At 44.0% G+C, this 19,879-nt stretch overlaps 1 protein-coding gene across 2 annotated transcripts in view; it reads left to right on the plus strand.

The window, feature by feature from the left end:
• The first annotated feature begins 3,990 nt into the window (after positions 1–3,990).
• The window catches only part of LOC130158311 (glypican-5-like), a 391,572-nt gene continuing 375,683 nt past the window's right edge, over positions 3,991–19,879 (plus strand). For both annotated transcript variants that reach the window (XM_056358960.1, XM_056358961.1), the window contains exon 1: positions 3,991–4,245. In XM_056358960.1, coding sequence (XP_056214935.1) covers positions 4,077–4,245 — 169 coding nt within the window. In that variant the 5' untranslated portion in view covers positions 3,991–4,076. The remainder of the gene's footprint in view (positions 4,246–19,879) is intronic.

A 19,879-nucleotide genomic window follows, 5' to 3' on the forward strand; every position in this document is an offset into this window, starting at 1 on the left:
TTTTTACTATTAAAATCTATATTTAAAATTTTCATACTCAGCTTTAAAGTTTGCTCTGACTTGAAATATAGTAGTCTTCAGAAAATAATTTAACTTTTGTAAAAGAAGAAAAACCTGAAAATGATAAAAGCCTGAAAGAAGAAAATTGTCTTAATTACATATTCTTCTGGACAGAGGATTTTGCCTTTCTTTTGAGGCTGATTAAGTTGTTTTTTTTAAATGAAAATTGGCATGTGGTTTGGGCTCATTCCAGTGACTTAAACAGGTCCCCTAATTTTACTTCTGAGTAGTCAGCTGTGTTCCTCAGGTGCTCCAGTGAAACATGTACCTTTGAAAACTGGACCTCTAAGGATAAACCAAGACTAGATTACCAGCTTTCCTGGAATGGCTGAGACGCACACAGTAAGGCTTCGCTCTGGCAGCTGAACTGGCAAGAGCAGACCTTGTGCCCATTAAGTCCCGTTGGTGGCAAGTCCAGTGTTGGAGACAAGCTTATCTTAAACATTAGGGAATTAGTCCAGCTTCCATTTAAATGGCTGTCAAAGCTCCAGCTATATTCAACAAGAGAAGGGCTGAGGCAACAGGCTACAAAACCCTGTTTCTAGGCCCGATCCCAGCTTTTCTTACACATCTAAAGCTCATGCTGAGTATTGTGGTCACTTTAGGCCGATTAAGACTGAGTGGATTGTTTGAGCAGATTTATATTGCTATTCATTGTAAGAAGTACTGATACAGTTCTCGGTGATGTACAGTTAATAAATATTCATTAAAAAACAAGACACCTGTTGACAAGGTAAACTTGTGATTGTTCCAGGCAAATTGCTGAAGTGTGGTAGAATGTCACGTACAATAATTGGTTGAGTGGCTCTTCTGTTGTCTGTAGCCCTTTTCCAGCAAAGCACTTAGGCATGTGTTTGTCATTAAGCACCTGACTACCTTCACTAAAGTCAGTCTGACTGCCCTGCTGCATGTGGAGCGCATGTTTTGGAGAAATGGGGCCTAAATTACTTGGGGTCCACTGTATTATGCCTGTGGTGTGTGTTCTCAGTCCCCTGGGAAGTCAGTTGCGCCCAAATACAATCCTCATTTTGTGTAGGGGAAAGTATGTAAGGTGCCTGTCATTTTATGCTTTGTGGGGTTAAGTAGCAATCTTGCATGCTCGTTGGTGCCAGAAGGTTGCAATTTGTCACCAAAGCACTGTCAGGGAAGAGGTGTGATAGTTAAGTGTCAGCTCGAGATGCAAGGCTGTCAGGGAGGTCAGCATTTTGCTGGGGGCTGTGTGAGTGTGTGTGCATGCACATCAGCTGTGACTACTGAAGGTGATAATGACCATCTCATTGTTACAGGTGATTCCAAGCAGCACGTTCTAGAACATCTCTTTTAACTAAAAAGGTGTATTTAAATATATTCAGATGTGTCAGTGATCAAGAAATGCAGATTTCTTAAATTAGCCCCAAACTTCTCCTTTTCCCCTATCTGCACTACACTTTTTTTAAAAAAAGGAAAATAATCAGTATCAAAAACCTACACCTGAACAGTTTTTGCAGAGAAAAAAATCAGACTCCAGCCTGAAAAATGTAACAGGCAATCTTCAATACTCCTGAATATAGTTATTACGAAACTGTAAGAAACATGTATGTTCCCTTATGCATTGAAGTAACCAGTATTACACATGTAGACATTCCAGTTGACTGACACTGAATTTTCTGTTGTATTTGTGTACGTGTACAATCCCGGTTTCTTAGCAGGATTTTGAGGAGAGAAGGAGAAATGGAGATGATAATGTAGTGGTCTGTCCACTACTAACACTATGAGGACCAATTAAAAAATACAAATAAGTGACATGATATAATGTAGCCAGCAAAAAGACAGGTGAGGAAAAGGACACCCATCGTATAAAGATGAGGTGCTAAAATTAATCATGTTATAAAAGGATTAGCCATTTTGGGATTTAAACTTGCCACCTACTGGAAACAATGGCAAAAATCCCACAGAATTAAATGCCTCAAGCCCTTGCACAGGACTGATCAGATGCTATTCACAGAATAACATATATGCCAAATAATACTGTGATTCGTCAAGTAAATTACTTGTCGGATCCATCATCCTGCCGTTTCTTTTGTGGCAGAACTCCCGCTGAAGTCAGTAGGAGTATTGTCTGAATAAGGGCTTTTAGGACTGGGCCTGAGGTTAAACAAAATGCAACTGGGGCAACTTGTTCTCCTCCTTGGGTTCATAAAACCACATGCTGGACAATAGACAGGCAGCCGGGTTGCTGCACCTTATGATGCTAATTGTTTTTTCACTGCAGATTATTCCCTCATCTCTCTTTAATCTACCTGTTGCCACCTCAGTTTGGGGTCAGATCCTGTTAACGCATGTAACTTAAAACCTTGCTGGCAGTATAATTCATATGAAGCTGAAAATGAAGTTAAGCTGTATGGGGGTCTGTGGGCTCTGGGCTTCCTGGGGGTCAGCCCTTTGGGTGTGCTGGCTTGTTCCCTGTGGTCCTGGGATCCTGTGGAGACCTCTGAGAGCTGCAGGACAAACAAAGGACTGCAGCTCTGACCTTGGTGAGCAGGCTTCTAAGGTGACTTTTTCTTTGCTTTTGAATGTAGAAACCTGATTATATGGCTGGTTTGTTCTTCCAGTTTGTTTTTTACTTTACAAGTTAAATGTTCTGAATCAAATTGGGTTGTTTTTTCCAAAACGGGGAGAATTAATCTTTTTCTGTCTTGATAGGAACGAAGTTAATATAAGCAAATTGCTTAAAGGATTTGCACTTAGAGCTATTAGAACACAACTCGGGCAACTATCTACAGCACTGAGCTCAGCCTCCCATTACTACCTGTGGGAATGTATAATGGTTAAATTAGCTGCAGGTGGGCTCCCCTGTTGTTCCAGGAGCACATTGGAAGCATCTTGAGGGTTGTGAGTAACCTTAAAGAAATCAGACATAATGGCCTCAAACAATAGTAATTTTTGTTGCTGGTAACGTGCTCCATATGCCTGGAAGGAAAGGTACCGTGCGAATGAGGCCGTTTGTGGGAGGCTTCTTGGGTTTGACTTCTCTGGAAATTGTTTCTGCAAAGTGGAAAATGTTCATGGCAGTTGAGCATAGTTCTGTGCCGAAACATGTGGTAAAGCAGCCACTAGCAAAGCGTGCTTAGGGCAGTGAAAAGATCACAGGAGCCCTCGCTGACGGTGACACTGGCAGCTCTCAAGGTGGTCTCAGCCCCAGGAGGGGTCTGTGTCCCCCAGAACCATATAGGATGTAACTGCTGCTGGATTCTTCACAAATCAACGATTTGTATGTGCAGTTGGTACATCAGGATGTGTTTCCTGGTGCAAAGTTTTCTCCTACCCTCTGCAGCGCCTGTTGGCTGAATTTACTGCTTGTCTCATGGAGACTCTTCTTCCACGGCCTCCATGTCATCTGCTAGGAATGTCAGCACCAAAGCGAGCCGTGCGCCTTTTCCAGCCTGCTGTGCTCAGGGCTATTACGGCCGCTGCTGTTTGCTCCGTACCCGTTTCCCGCCCCGGCGCTCAGGGGGCCTTGGTGGTACAGGGCTCCCGGGAGCCTGGGGCGGCCCCGGCTGCGCGCAGCCCCGCTCTCCGCGCTGCAGGCACCGCACCGATCCTTCGTAAAAACTTTTTGCGTTCGGCTTCCCGGAGCGGCGCAGCAGCAGCCCCCACGGCCGCCCGCCGCTGCTCCGCCGGGGGACCCGGCGGCCGGGGCTCGCCCCCGCTCTCCGGCGCCCGCTGCCCCACCGGTGCGGCGCAGGCTGGAGCCCCCGGGGCGCCGTGCCGCTGCGGCCGTACCGGGGCCCCCGGCAGCCTCGCAAGCGCGCTCGCCGCCTCCTCCCGCCGGCGGCAGCCCCGGGGCGGGGGGCGGTGGCGCCCCTGGGACCCCGCGGGCGGGGAGGGGCGGGGGCGGGCGGCGGCGGCCGCGCTCGCCGAGGAGGAGCGCGGGAGGCGGGCGGGGGCAGCGCCGCCGCCGGGACTGGCGCCCGGCACCGCCGCCCGGCACACGGCCCGCGCCCCGCAGCGCTCCGGCCCGGCCGCCGGGGTGCGAGATGGCCGCTGACGGGAGCCGCGGGGTCCTGGGGCTGTGGCTGCTGGCGGCGGCGGGGCTGTGCGGCGGAGTGGCGGCGGGCAAGTCCCCCAGCTGCCACGAAGTGCGGACGGCGTTTCAGCTGCGGCAGATCGGGCCCCTCAAGCTGGTCCCCGACGTGCCCACGGCCGGTCAGTACCGACCCACCCGCCGGGTGGCTGCTCCGGGGCGGGGGGTGTGGGGGGTGGCGGCTGTGCCGGCCGGGCTCGCCTCTGCCCGCGCCCTGCAGCGGCGCTGGTGCCGCCGTCGGGGGCTGCGCGCCTGCCCGCCCGTGTGCCGGGTGCTCCGCGGCCCCTTCGGCCGGCGCCTGCCGGGCACAGGTAGCGGGGACCCCAGCGGCCTCGGCACGCCTCTTACCAAAGCGTTCCGAGAAGGCTTCCTAGGAAAAGAGACCGGAATGACTCCTCGGTTTGTACGTTGTGCAGGTATTGCTGTACCGATGGCCACCGTGAGCGCCAGGCCTTTCCCCCCCGCCTTTAAGACCGGTGTGATCCCTTTGCTAAGTACCGAAGCAGAGGCTCCCTCCTGTAACGGATCCCTTCCGCGGGGGGCGAATGAGTAACCGAGCCGTTAAGGAGCGCCTGCTCCGCTGCCCAGATGTAGGGCTCCTCAGGCAGGCTGGTGAGCACACCACTAACTTCTCAAGTAGGGCGAGTTCCCAGATGGATTCGGGAACGCTGGCATAAGGAGAGGCAGAGGTAGCTCCTTGGAGGGATACGGTCAGCAGAACTTGGCTTTTGCTTAGTTAAGAAGTCGGTGGTACTTAATACTTGTGAAAATTGATGAGTAGAGTGGCAGTCCTGTTTGCCTTTTTGTACAGTTCCTGAAGAAAGTGTGACAGCAACGAAATGGGAAAGCCACACGCATGTAAATATGGATAAAAATTATCTTCTTTTATAATTACCCTGCAGAATTAATTATAAGGGGATGAAGTACGTTATAATGTCAAAAATAAAAAAAAGACTGAACTTACGTATGACCACGTATCTATCTAGATAACAAAGTCACATCCCTGGCTCTTACATGTTTTAAGAAAATGTTTACAAGAACCAGAATAAAAAAAGCAAAGACTACCAATCTCATAAAACAATCTCTGACTGCCTCATGCTAGTGCAGTTGCCTGTAGGTTTGTGGTGGTAGAAACATCAGTTTGGGTTGCTGCTTTATTATTTTTACACTTTTTTTTTTTTTTAACAGTTCAATTCAAAGCCTGCTGAGTTTGATGGAAAAACTTCTTATCTTAAATGAGTTGTGGATATGTTTTCTGTCTTGGGAACTAAATTTAATAGGCTATTGGGCTGATCTCTTACAGCAGCTTTTATGGCTGTGAACGATTGCACAGTGCTGGTGATCTTTACCTTCACTTTGCATGAAGTAGTTGAGATGACACATGGCTGTAAAGTTGTCCGTGAGCAAGGAATCATTCCTTGTTTTGTGGCAAGAAACGATTTACAGGAATGGCATTTTGTTCTCTTGTGCTGGTAGAGGCATCGGATCGCACTTGTCTTTGAGAGCTAAACATGAAAGCTAGTAAAAAGAGGTGAAACAAGACTTTTCAACTGCTTTGATACACACTTAACCCACTTCCCTGTGTTCTTTCTGGAAAAAGTTCCTCAATCTTTGATTAAATTTATTGTTTTAAATTTTTCTATAAAATTCTAGTACTGCAGATGACGCTTGGGGAAAATTGTGCACTTCTAGAAAGAAGTTGTAAGTGCTGTGATGCTTCAGAGAGGTTCCATTGTTTTCTTGTGTCATATTGAACTTTCCTACTGAATAACAAGCTCTCAGAAAATAAATAGCATGAGGGAAGGGGAAGGTAATACACTTTTAAATTTCAGCTCAGAAAAGGTTTCTCTTGAAGGAGGATGATTGGAGCAGAGCTGAGGAAAAGTGGTGCGTATTGATCGTTCCTGTTTAAGTATACTCAGCTCCACCAGAGCTTGTGTGTTTTAATGCTGTCTTGCCAGGCAGTGATGCCTCCTGTCTCGTGCCCTTCTTTGAATTGTTTTCCAGTGTTTTCATCTGACAGCGAACATCAGCAAATATCCAGCCTGCTACAGACGCTTCTCTCAATTTCTCTCTCTCTCTGACATTGAGGCTCATTTTACTATGTGTTTTTAACAACACACAACTGTTGAAGCATCTCCCCTGAAGACCTCAGACAGTTGTCAGTTCAAGTAGAAGAGGAGAGGAGTGGTGGACAGCGGGGGCTGAAGCTGGAGTGCTGGGTTGAATCTAGCACTGAAGAAGCCTGTGGAGAGCTTCCTGCTAACTTCTGCTTGTGTGGGCCAGACCTGCACTGCACTGGGGTGCTGCTCAGTCCTCGGTTGCCTGCATGGTTGGTCTTGGCTTGTTTTCTCTCAAAAATGGAACTTTTGCAGTCCTGTTGTCTGTTGACTAGATACCTTCAGCCACAAAAGTGTCAAAAGCTGACCTCACGCCGGTATTTACAGGCTACTACAACAAATCTGGTGGAGGTTAAGGTCTTAATGATTATTAAGTTCTTACAACCTTCAGGAAAATTAGCAGCTCAGTTGGGGAGAGAGGCCCAACCCAGTACTGGGTGAGGGAGCAGCAGGCAGACTGTTAGGTGTATGTTTTCTGTCTCCTCTTACGGGTGGTGCCCATCTCACCCTGATAAAATTTAACTCCAAATACTTGGGAGAGTTTGTAGCCTACACCCTCCTGTGGTATTAGCTGTGGTTGCAGTGCTGAAGTTGTGGTGGATGCAATGCTGGATCCTCAATACAAGCTTCCTGGGGACTCCAGCTGCCTCCCTGCGTTACGTGTGGTTTGCAGACAGGTTGCTGCGATTGCTACGTGGGTAGGAGAGGCAGGCGTCAGCATGACCTACAGTGAGGTGGAGAGTGGCTCTGAGCAGGACCTGCCAGACTCTTGTATAAAACATAGGGGCAAGGGAAGGAGAAAGGCTCCTGGGGAAAAAAAAAACAAACCAATTTTTAAGGTGTGATGTGGCTCTGGCAGCAATCTTTCTGCAAATTACCGCCTTCTGAAGTGAGCTCTTAGAGGTGCCCAGGAGCCGCCTCTTAAATTTCTCTTCCATAGTTTCCCCCAAAAGCCACAAGATAGTTTTCCGCTCTGAAATCTAGTCCGTTAATGAGTGCAGGACTAAGGAAGAGGAGTTTTTTTTTAATGTAGGATGGATAAGAGGCCCAAACAACGGGTATTTTTGAGCAGCAGATCTCCTTGGTCTGTCTATAAGGTTTTTCTCCTCCACTGGCAGAGTCTGTGCTGCTACCTGGTAGCCTGCTTTTCTGGAACAAACTGAATGTTTCAAGGGTAATTTGCTGCAAATAGCAAACAGATCAGTCAGGTAAAGGTACTGCTGCCTTGGCTGTGATTCAGAGGAAGGTTGGGTTTTTTTTGGTGTCTTCCCCCAGACTGGAAAATGAGGTAATATGTTCCCAGTGTTGTACTTTGATTGTTAGAGGCTGAGCTGGGATGTTTTTGTAGGAGCTCCTTGGTTAACATGTTGATGAGAGAGAATTATATGTTGTCTCCAGGGGTGAAGGGCTCTGTTAATCCTGCCAGGGGACTAAGCCTTTGGTTCCAGGGAGTCTAGATATCTTAAATCTGATGCATACTGCTACGAATGGTATTCCTCCCAGACATGGGGCTGCCATTAGCGATACCCTGTGAGCTCTGGGTTATATTACAACATAACTGCAGACCGTGTTTAAAGTTCTTTTTGTTCACAAGCTTTTCCGTGGCATGGAGCACGGTGGTGGCTGGCTGTCACTGCTTTCCAAATTCACAGTAGGAAACCGAATGAACGCAACCGGGGGAGTCTGTGCCTTGTCCACATTCAGGCAATGAATTGTAGCAGAGCCAGAATCGAAGTAGCCCTCCTGATTCCTCTGGTAACGTATAACCAGGAGAACACCCTCCCTGTTTGTATAGGCTCAGTTCTGGCTCTTTTTGCTTATTGACTACTCTATGATCATAAAAAAAATGTGTAATCATATGGTAAGTAGACATAGAAGTAGTGGGTTGATTTCTGGTAAGCAATGAAAATATTTGTCATTTGTGAAAGAATTCTAGGAACTGTCTACCTTCTAAATAATCACCTTGCTGAGGACTACAAAAAGCGCGATTTCCTTATCTTGTTGCTTTACTACTTTACAGGGACCAGAGAAGCTGCCTGGATTGTGCTCAGGGACTCACTTCTGAAGGACAGATTTTGTCCTTTTAAAAGCTCCTTTATTCTCTACTGTCGTCCTGCACATTAAATCAGCAGGATTGTTCATTGCCATGTGTATGTACTGAATGTCCCATAGCAGAGCTGGATATGCATTAACAATTTATACATTAAAACCATTTTACTTTCTTGAATAACAACAGGGGAATCCTACTTTCCTACCAGAAGTTCCTTGTTGCATGTGGTGCATGCATTAGACTGGATCTCATCCCATCTCCGCCTGTGGCAAAACTCCCATCATGTTGAGAAAGGAGCATGAGCTAGATTCTTATTTTAATATATCCAAGAATATCTATTAAACTAGCCATTTTATTATGAGATGGGTCATGCCACGCTTTATTTTCCTGGTTTTCTCTTTTATCACCACTCAGCTCTTTATTTCTATCATCTTAATGAGTACACTGTAATGCCCCCAGTAAAGGTGTAGTGCTGAAACACATTTTACTCACAGCAGCATTCTCTCAAAGTCACTCATAAGTCTGGCGTGTGCCAGATCTGAAATGTACTTGCTTTATCGGCTCCGGAGAGTTTCTGCCCCATCAGAATGAGTGACTAAAATCCTGTGGTGTCAACTGCAGTTTATACTTGGGCTTACTGTTCACCTGCATACGTGGCTGTGTGGCACTGCCTTCAGCAGCCTGGATGAAGGGTACATCTGAGAGAAAGGGTTGCTGGATGAGCACGGTTGCATTCATGCTTAGAAACAGAGTGGTTCAGATTTTAAGAGGCATAAAGAGTAATCTTGTTTCCACGAGGTTCATTTTTCTTTTAGAAAATCCTGATAGTTAGAACAAGTGGGTGAAATGGCCTTGAAATTACTTGTAGCTTGTTCTAGTAGAATGTTTTCTTCCTGTTACGCTTAGTATTGGCTTGTTTATGGACACACGGGCTTCTTGGTGGTTTAAATCACAGACTGTTGACCTGTTGGAGGGAGTGGACTGATCTAATGTGAGATGGTTTCTGTTCGCATCTCTGCCACTCTCTGAAGAGCCTAAAAAAAGGCCAAATGCGCCTCAGTTTCCCCTTCCGTGGGCTGTGTTGTGGTGTGTTATTTTGAGGGGTATTGCTGAAAAGCTGCCATGAAAGGGAGGTAGATCATAGCCGGACAAAGTATCAGGGTATTATACCTTCATTTCTTCAGGCTGATTTCCACTTAATTCTTTATTATATGAGGAGAAAGGCTAGAAGTTACCTTGGTCACTGATGAACTGAAAGCTGAACCCAAAAGCTGTCCTTCCTTCACTCCTCTTGTCCAGAAGGCAGTCCCGAGGGGAAGGCAGGCTTTCCAGAGTCTCTGAACAGTCACAGGCTGTAGTCTGCGCTTGCTGCAATATCTGTTCTGAGCAGAAGAAAAGCTACGCTTTTGCAGCCTGCAGCTCCTCTGGAGTAAGGATGCTTCCTTCATTAATCTTCTCAGGATTTTATAGCACTCTTCAGGCTCAGACTGTCACCCAAAGGTGTTAACTTAAAGCTGATGACTGTGGATGCAGGCAAGACTCATGCCAGCAGTAATATCTTTTTCTCCCCTCTTCTTTTCCCATGCCTTAAATTTCTGTTTGCCACAGGACCAGCTGCCCACTATGTAATGCCCTCCTGGGAGTAATCTATAGGCAAAAAAAAATCTGTTTAAACTTACTTAGTGCCTCATAAAGATGGAATTGCTGTTCCACCGCCAGATGGAAAGCTATACTTCTCATATCAGCGAGCCTCAGAAAAAGCATTGTCCTCAGTGACTTGCATGAGCATTTGGTCCAGGTGAGTGGAAGCCTGGCTTAGTTATTCAGATCAACCCTTCCTGTAAGTGGCTTGGGAAGGAATCCAAGAGTCAGCAGAGAACCTACTCCTCCAACACACAATGTTGTTAGCTGAGTCAAGGGAAAGAGCAGAGTATTCCTACAATTCACATGGTCTATTGTCTCCAAAATCTCTACTTAAAAGACTGTGTAGTGATTTTTTTTTGTTTTGTTTTGTTTTGTTAATGGTCATCTCAAGATATGGTGATTCTGGTGTTGAACTGGATCTCAGGATGGAGAACAAGCTTAGTAAGATATGACCCATCTTAAGATACTGCTTCCTCTGTAGCACCCTATGTGCCACTGAAGTTTTGCCATCAAACTCTAATTGGAAAGTAATAGAAAAATATCTCCCCCCTACCCCGGTATTGCAGGGCTGAGCAGTAAGTTCTCAACCAAAGAACAGTACTAATGAAAAGGCATTAATGTGATAAGTGGAAACAAAGTTGGAATGTTAATAACTGATATATAAATCAATAAAATAAACACATCAAAATGAGTAAAAGCTTTTAAGATTAATCGTGAAAATTGCCACGAACCTGAGGATCTGTAAAAGGTAAGGATCTGTGTAAAATGCACCCTGGGCAGTAAACCTAATTTCTTTTTAAAAACGGTTTTGGTTTTAGATGGTATAAAGCTAGAGCTATATTTCAAAGTATGACAAAGTCTTTGTAATTGAATCTTTTTCCCATGAAAGCATAAAATGACATGATAGAGGCATATGTTTAATAGTACTTCAAATACATACTCATCACTTCCCAGTTTAGAGCACAGGATCTGCTTCTAGGGGAAATATGAATTTTGGTGGATCAGAATCAATTTCCAAACAGCAGCCAAGCCCATGACACAGAATTTATACTTAGTCTCTCAATCTCTGTCAATTTGATTAGGTATCACTATTTAATATGATAGAATCGTCCTGCAATCTCTAAAGAGATATTTACAGGTATTTGTTTCATTCACTTTAAGGTAACTTCTGAGCAGCATTGGTGGATGAAATGAGGTACCTAGCTAACATTTAATGATTTATCTTCTTAAGGATAAAAAAAAAGGTAGGGAAGTCAGTTTTCACCTTCTACCAAGCACTTAAGATTTAATTGTTTTAAAGGGAATATATTATTTGATGGAAAAATTAAAAATATTTCTGCATAGTATCTTGTTCTGTTGGGATCTACAAAGTAACTTGAGTCCAAGCTAAGAGCTGGGTCCACAGGATTACATAGTACAGACTTGAGAGGACAAGAATTTTCCCTCCTTTTGCGTCCCTCGTGACCCAGGGGGATCTTCTGTAGATCTAGGTGTGCTAGGAGGCTATGTATGGTCTGGGCAGGGAGCTGACCTGTGCTGTGTGCCAAACTGCTCTATTAGAAAGATAACAGGTGTCCAGAATACTCTTAAATTTGTCTTTATTGGCCGCATTTAATCTATTTCAAGAGCTAAACGTTTTCCGTAGCAATGCTGATATTTGGAATTAGCCCTTTGTGTCTGAACTGCTTTAGCAACACTGGTCCTCACGACTACCCTGTAGAAGACCACAAGGACAGTATTTGGTATCCCTGTTTTAGGGTGTGAAATGGAACTTGAGTGGCTGAGAAGACTTTGCCAATTCCATATTGAGTCCTGTAATCTAGTGGCATCTGATGGCAAGTGAATCTGCATAGCTCAGAAATGCAATGCAACCAGTTCCACTGCTCCATGGTTTTCTTTAGCAGACACTTCAGGTTCCTCTGGTGGGTTTACTCTTGAGGTGAGAGGTTTCTGCACTTCTATAGTAGAGTAACACCCAAAGGCTCACTCTGGATTGAAGGTGGTGTCTTTTGTACAAGGTGCTGCACAGGCATGCCAAAGGCTTGCCCTAGCAGTCTTACAGACTAATTTTATGGAGTGCTTGGCTGTCCTGGATCTCCTTGGGTCTCTGAATGCTGTTGTACAGCACCAAGTACTTCAGCAGTATTTAACAAATCATTTATGATGGAGCCGCTGCAAGCTTGCCTCTTATTATGGATAAATACTATGCATACACTGTAATGAGAATAAATCCCTCTATTTTACTCTTTTTGGTACCTCAGTCCCTTCTTAGTGTATTCCTACATGTATGATCAATGTGCAGAGTTTTTACTTGTGAAATTTCAAGGCACTAATTTGAAGAAAACAGAAAGAACTTAAGACAGTGGAGGACTTGTATTACAGATGATACCATTAAATTTATTTGCTGCTTTGTGGACTCAAAAGTCTCAAATTATCATTAATACATATAATATCCCTCAGGTTCTCTCTTGAGTTTTGATAGCTAAAACTTTGGAATAAAGAGCAAGTGTAGCCAGGCAATTGTGTAGGAACTTCAGAGCTGTAGAAGACAGAAAATTATTCCCCTAGAAGTTCTCTTTAATCAGCCTTTCCCCTCTTTTCTTTTGATACGTAGTTTTTAGCCTGCTTTATATGATTCTGTGCCATATTCTGCCTTTCTCTGTTCTTACTGGGTTTCCATTAATACTGGTGGCCAATGTATATTTGCATTTGAAATATGCATATATGGATTTTTGGTCTTCTGATGACTCTGCTTGCTTCCTGGGGTCATGGTCTTTCCTTCTCCAGAGTTCTTCCATCACATGGTGGATGTGACAGTTGTTCTGGAGTGCCATCCTTCTCAGAGGAGCTCGTTCTGACAAAACCCCCTGCTCTGGTGAGCAGGCCACTGTCAAGTCCTTTAAAAACAAATAAGAGACAAATTTCAGAGTGCCGTGTTCCAAACCTGACAGTATCAGCTAGGTCATGGTAGCTTTGTTTGGCAGCTAGTTAAATTGGATAGTTCGGCACATCCCTAGATGTTAATGGTTAAATGTATTCATTGTTCCAACAAGGGCCCTATTCATAAGGGGACTATTCTCTGCTCGTTATGCATGCATAATTCCCATTAATGCTACTGGGGGTTAAGTGTATAGTGAGGGGGGGAGAATGAAGCTTATGTCTACCCATCCATGTTTGCACTCGGAGAAGAGGTTTTGTAACACATGAGAAATGGATTGTTTCTCCACAATTCCCTTAACTTTAGGGAGCTTTAAATCTCTGCTTTAAAGAAGGAATGAGAATGGGGGGAAAAGTGACACTTGCATAACTGACTACTGCCTTGCACACCATGCTTTGTCAATGATTAGAAATATTACTCTGGTGCTATTATTAGAGAAGCCTTTTGAAAGTAACTAAGTTTTTGGAAATTCAGGGTTCTTATTTGGGTATCAAAATAATGACTTAAAATCTTTAACTTCAGGCACAAAGTTTTGCAAACTTTTGACTCCTGTTAATCAGGGTGACAAGATTTTGTGATTTATTATACAATATGGGTATTTTCCATAGAAAACCTTCAGATTAAGATTCCACACTCTTAGGTGCACATCAAAGTCTTGTAAAAGCCATAAAGAAGCTAAGCATTGCCTAAGAAAGCCTTTCAAGTTCCAGAAAGTGCTTGAACTACTGAGGGTTTTGAAGTGCTCTAATCTCTGACATGGGTGACGTGCTAGGCTAGCACTTTTTTGTTTTGTCACAAATCATCCATGCACATAGTGCAAAGGGACCCTGACAAAGTCATTTTACTTTTGAAAAGGGCTGCTTTTTTTCATACCATTATGTCTCCCATTCACATCTACATGTTTGCTTCCACTTTGTTCAGGTCTAAGTAGCAGGGCATTTACATAGTCTTCCCTTTGTTCTCAGTAAATATGGAGTAAAATGAGCAAGATCCGTGCTGTGAAATTAAAGCTCTACTCTTGAGAGATCTTAAGGGCCAAATCCTCACAAAAGGTACAGCAACGTAGTGCCAAAGGAGCTAGTGTCCAGAACAGCTCGCCCTGGGTGTTTGTGCTAGGAAATGTGAATAAAGGGAGTGTAATCTGGTGAAAACTGGGTGTAATTAGAAAAATACACTGCTGAGAGCTGCTAAAAGAATAGAATAATAGAAAATAGTGCTGAAATAGACCTGAAGTGATCATCTGGTCCATTCCTGCTGCTGGCAGTCGGGATAAGTTCTGTTTAAATCAGTGATAGAAGATAACAATCTTTTTTAGGCTGTTTATTCCAGTGCTTAATTACCTTACTGCTTTTTTCCTAATGCAAAACCTAACTCTCTGTCACTAAAATACATCCCTTTTGCATCTTATCCTATTCTTAACACCTTCCATTTTGTAGTAACATTCACGTATGTGACAGCTGCTCTGGTTTGTTCTGCCCTGAAGAAGTGCTCTATGCATTTGCACTGAGTGACATCAAGCCTAATTTTGGGACACATGCACCTGGAATATGAATGAAGTTAATTCAGGATGTGGTAATTCATTAAGCATCATGACATGATTTGGTGTTTGAGCCCAAAGAATATGTTTCTTCCTCCTTTTGTAAATTTTAGAGTATTGTGAAGAAGGAGTTGTGTAGCAGACATATAGCGTGGGGACATCAAATTCCATACTCATTACGGCAAAATAAGTAATCCACAGATCTGCCATGCAAGGGTAGAGGGGAGGCTGCAGAAAAAGCAGCTTTCAAGTGGTCAAGCTCTCAACAGCAGTTGAGTTGCAAGGTTGCTAGTGGGGAAACCGTAGTGTTGTAGCACAGCACCGTGAAGATACTCGGAGACATGAAGCTTACATGACGTGAGATGTCTCAGAGCTGCAGTGAGGCATTTGCTCCTAACTTGAAAAAGATAGGTGTTCCTGAGACTTTGCTGCCAGAAGATGGAAATCAGGCTACTGAAAACAGAGGAAGCTGGCCAAAGTTTTAGATCTCTTGCAAATAGAAACAGGATTTCCAAAGCAAGTCTGAAGATCTCCAGTTTTCCAGGTTAAAGAGTAGCTGTGACCCTTAACCCTTTGTCCTTCAATGTGTCACTGTTTTGGGGTGTTCATTCCTGAGCAATGTTTTATTGTTACTGATGTAGGGAAATTATTCTTGCTTTGTGGCTTAAAAAACAGGGCTCAAAATTATCAGGGGTGTTTATGTTTATGTCTCCAGGTGGATTTGGTCTTGCTCCAGCATGCTCCAAATAGCTACAATCCACTGCTGTGCTGCAAACAGCATAGCCATGTCTGGTATGATGCTGTGCCTTACAGCAGATCGTTCTCTGCTGCTTCCAGATCAGAGCTTGTGTCTCGCTACTCCAAAGCATGGATGTCTGTCTGCAAAATCCAGTATGGCTGTGCACCACAGGACTTGCCCTGGGAGTCTGGCAGAGGATGAAATCTCAAACCCTTCTGTCCCATTTTCTAGCCCCATTGTCCTTCCATAAGGAAATGCAAAAAGTGGGATCTGGAAGGCTTGAATCATCTTTTTAGAAGGGATGGGGGCTTGCTAAGTAGTGTTTGGGGAACAGCACCCAGGATCTTGTATGGCTGCCCTGTGTTGGCAGTTGAAATACCTCCTCCCTGCAACACTAAAGTTAGATCATTTTTTCAGAAGTGCAGAATAGCTTTTTAGTTATCTCCTATTTTTAGTTTCTTCTATTTTCTGTTTCTTTGGGTATTTAAAAGGAGAGGTGTAATGAGTCTGAAGGCAAGAGAACAAAGCATACATACAAAAAACCCACTCACTTGCCAAAACAGAGTTGTCTTTTTTTAAAAAAAAGAGATTGAAAACATGAAAAGAAAGGCTTTCAAACTTCTGTGCAGAGAAGACTTGAATTTAGTCTCCTAATCTTAGTTTTGAAGTCTGGGGAAAAATGTATGTTACCATTTGGAGCAGCCCAAAGTTGTGTTTGGCTGAAGTATTGCATTTTCAGTTTCAAGCTGCAGTAATCAGATTTACTCTTCATAAACTGCCTTGCCCTAGATGTGTCAGAGAATGTAAACATTTGCCTTCCCCAAAAAGCAGCTGTGGTTTGGCTGTACCTGGTTGTGATCTAAAGCTCACTGGGAGCTCCACCTTTGCTGCTCACAGGCCTTCTCTGATAGACATAAACCCCAAGTGTGATGAAAAGTGTCGATGCCATTTATTGGCAGGGCTGTTGGGTTAGATGTGGAGAGTTTATTCTGGAGTCACTATCACAGGTGCCAAAAATTAGCTGAGTAGCAAGGACTGAATAGGGCCAGCTCGTGTCAGTTTGGCTGCTGCTGTGGCTGTCTGAGGGCTGCCATCCTCAGCCCAGCTATCTAACTGCCTGCCTCTGGCCTTTCCAAAAGTGGATTGAGTGTACCAGTGCTGCCTGCCAGTGTGTGTAGCTGGCTTCAGACAGCTCTGTGACGGGGTGGGCTGCTCTTGAATGGTTAGCTCTGAAGCATCAGTAATGCTGTTAGTTTTGAATGGAACACAAGCAAGAAGGGGAACATAATCAGCGTGATGTACTGTGAGTGGTGTAAGGGAAGAAACGTGATTTCTTAATTTGTATAACAGGTGCATAGGATCAAAGTCAAAAACGGGCTTTCAGAGAACACTGAACATGCACATAGCAGAAGGCAGTCTCCACTAAGAATTGCTTGCAATCTTAGCAAGCAAATGAAAATTAAGCATCCTCTCTTATGGGAAACAAAGTGCAGAGACTAAGGGGCTTGTCTAAGGTCAGGCCTATGTTTTAGTATCGCCAAACCTAGGAGCCCATCAAAGCTGTCCATGCTGGTTTTCAAAAGCTGTTGCTCTGTGGTCCCAGCTTAAAGGCTTTTGGAACATCTTCCAAAGGATCCTGCCTCTCCTCAGGTTTTGGGGAAACTGCATTTGTCTCAGAATCAGTTATCCTGGCTTAGGATGTCCCAGCAAGATACAGGCCTTCCTGCTAAACAAACTGCTGGGGTCTGGAAGGGGATGGTGAGATTCATTATGTGCAGTAAGCTCAGCTGCTTTCCAGCTTGGAGGTACGGCTGGTACCCAGAAATTGGGGTATGGCCACTTCAGGTGGCATATCATTGTGGGCCACCTTTAATCCTTCGGTTCTTCATTCCTCATTGTTGCTGCTCTGGGGGAAGCACCAGGTAGAATCTGCTCCTGGTACAACCAGAACATTTCACATGGTCTAGATGGACAGAACAAAGCAAAGCAAAAACAAATGAGGAGGGGCAGAAGGTGATACCCACTCCCGGACTTCAGAAGAACCATGTACAGAAGTGGAAATACTGTTGTGGCCCTTAATTTCATAGAGGTTAGATTATCTTGCTAATGAGGCCTTGCTGCTTTCTGGACCACTTAATACTGTCATCAACTCCTTGATGTGTTTGGGTTTTGACCTCCACTGATCTTAATTGAATGTATGCAGCTAAAAATCACAAGTGCTTGTCTGAAACCAAGTGCTTGTCACTCTAAGGTAATTAAAGTGTTTTTAAATGATAATCCTTTGTAGGTTCCTTTTTCTGCTAATATATTTTTATAACGGGAAGTTGTCTGGGGTTTCCTGGCTGTGCTCTTGGGACAGGATTTGCTTAAGAGTTTGACCCAAAGCCTGCTGAGTTCAGACCTATGTTAATCTCAAAGTATTAAATCCTCACAGAAGCACGAGGCGCAGCACAGTTTTGTCTTTAATTGTAATTAGTTGTTTTTTATATGACTGGTTATGCTACAGGGTGTCTGCATTGACTTCAGGGGGTGCGGAACTAAGCCCTCATATTAGCTACCTTGTCTCTTCCTAGCTGTGTGTGCAAAGTATTGTTCACATGGTCTAGTGTGCAAGAAGCGATCTCAGTATAAATCTAGATTCAGCCTAGACCATCAGAAACAGGCTACTGGTCTTTTGTATGTGACCTGCGGGGCTCTCAGCTGGTATTTCTGGGACGTGGTGGAATGATGGTTGTTGCAGGCTGTTGTTTTCATTACCCTTAAGTGCTGTGTAGTTGTCCTGCGCTTTTCAACGTGACATAACTCAGAACAAGTTCTGCCAGCCTTGCCTGCAGGGGTGTGTGGATGCAGAGGAATGGGCTAGTATGGCAGCGTGGGGCCAACCTGCTGACACGGCACTTGTAAATTTTATTTCTTCTGCGTGTGCATGCTGAATGAGTATTCAAGTCTAGTTAGACTGTCATGTATGTTGGGCTTTTTCCTTTTTTGTCTGCTGTGCTGGTTGCCTTCCAATACCTGTGGGTCCAATCTGTGGAAACAAAGTCTAGTTTTGCATCAGAGTTGCCGCTCCTGACAGCAGTGGCATTATCTGTGTAAAGAATTGAAGAAAGGGAGCAGGATGCAGAGACCATGCGATGCTGTAGTCTTGCTGTTGCCTGTTTTTATCAATTACTGTGTCATGGGTGATGAAGAATTGGCCCTAGTGAAGGGTGTCTTGCCTAGTTATCAGTTGCTTAGTTTTGTTCAGCTTTGTAAATGATTGCTATTCCTTTTGTGCAAATAGTATCAAGAGCTCATTGTGCTTTTCTTCAAATTTTTGGATATTTCACCTGTTTTTTTAGGGTTTTTGCCCTTTCTTCTCCCTAAAAAGAAAGAAATAAAATGGAAGGGGGGAATGGAATCCTAAAGGTATTAGTTCATATACTGGTGAAAACTCTGGTGGAACCTGTCCAGTAAGCTTGTGTATAACTGCTAACTTTTGTGCATGACTTGTGAATGAGAAATGGCCAAGCTGGTCAAAAGCATTTGGGATTTGGGCTGTAAAATTAACACTTCAAGGAAGACGATAACACATTTTAGAAGGAAAGAGAACATGTTGCCTGAGCACTTGGCTTCATGTATGGCTTTCAAGTGAGATGGCAAAGATGGAAGTATTCAAATCTTGGGGAGGAAAGGAGGGTTGGGGAACTTATTCCTCACTTCTCCAATACTGCTCTTGCAGTTTCCCCTTCTGAGGCTGTGGCCCAAATATCTAATATTCCCTTGGTTTGTTTAGCTTTTTTCTTTGCTTTTGCTTATTCTTTCAGTCTAACCCTCTTACGGATTTTTACATTGACAGGTGAAATGAAAAAGAATAAAAAATACAGTTGAACATGAATGTATCAATATCTTTGGACTTTTCTGTGCTATGCCACCTTACATGGATCTTACCACAGCAGGTAAAGCATATTAGGAAGCAGTTCCTAAAAAAAAAAGCAAAAAAAAAAAAAAAGCCATCTGTCACTGGTAAAACGGTTGGCGTTAACATCTGAATTATCGTTAGGCTTCAAAGTTGAGATGAATGAGGCAATTCAAACCTCTCATAAAGCTATTTTATTTCATCTCCCTATAGAGCTAGATAGGCAGCCTCATATTGATTTGCACTTGGAAGTTTTCTTTGTAACTGTCCGGGGCTACATCTTTCATTTAAAAACAGCTTCAGTTTTTGCTGTAAATGCTGTAATCCACAGCACGACATACCTGTGTTTTGGTTTAGGCTTTCCACCATATATGATTTCTGTGGCACTTTCTTCAGATACTGTAAGGCAGAGTTCTGTGGCAGTGAAATGCTTTCTCCACTGGAGAGCAGAAATGCAGTTGTTAGTTTATTGTTGTTGGATGATACGGAGCAGGAAGATTTACTAGGCTCTTCTAGAAAATACTTTGTATGTATTTATGACTTTTGTCGGTGGAAAAAAAATGTGTGGGATTTTCTGCTGTGAATGTGGTGAGACATAATGAAAGACAAGTCATAGTAGACTGTAAATTAAAGTTCTTGTAATTTTTTCTCTCACCTCTGTTATAGCAATTAAACATGCTGTCCCAGGAAACCTGAGGAAGGAGTCGGCATTACAATGTAGAAACTCCTTTGATGTAGACCCACTGACCACTCTCAGCCTAGGTTGTTGTAAAATGCACTTTATGTGCATCAGTCTAGTTTTCATGCTTTTGTATCATCTCAGAGGACAG

The sequence above is a fragment of the Falco biarmicus genome, chromosome 13 (assembly GCF_023638135.1).
Source record: "Falco biarmicus isolate bFalBia1 chromosome 13, bFalBia1.pri, whole genome shotgun sequence".
Taxonomy (NCBI): domain Eukaryota; kingdom Metazoa; phylum Chordata; class Aves; order Falconiformes; family Falconidae; genus Falco; species Falco biarmicus.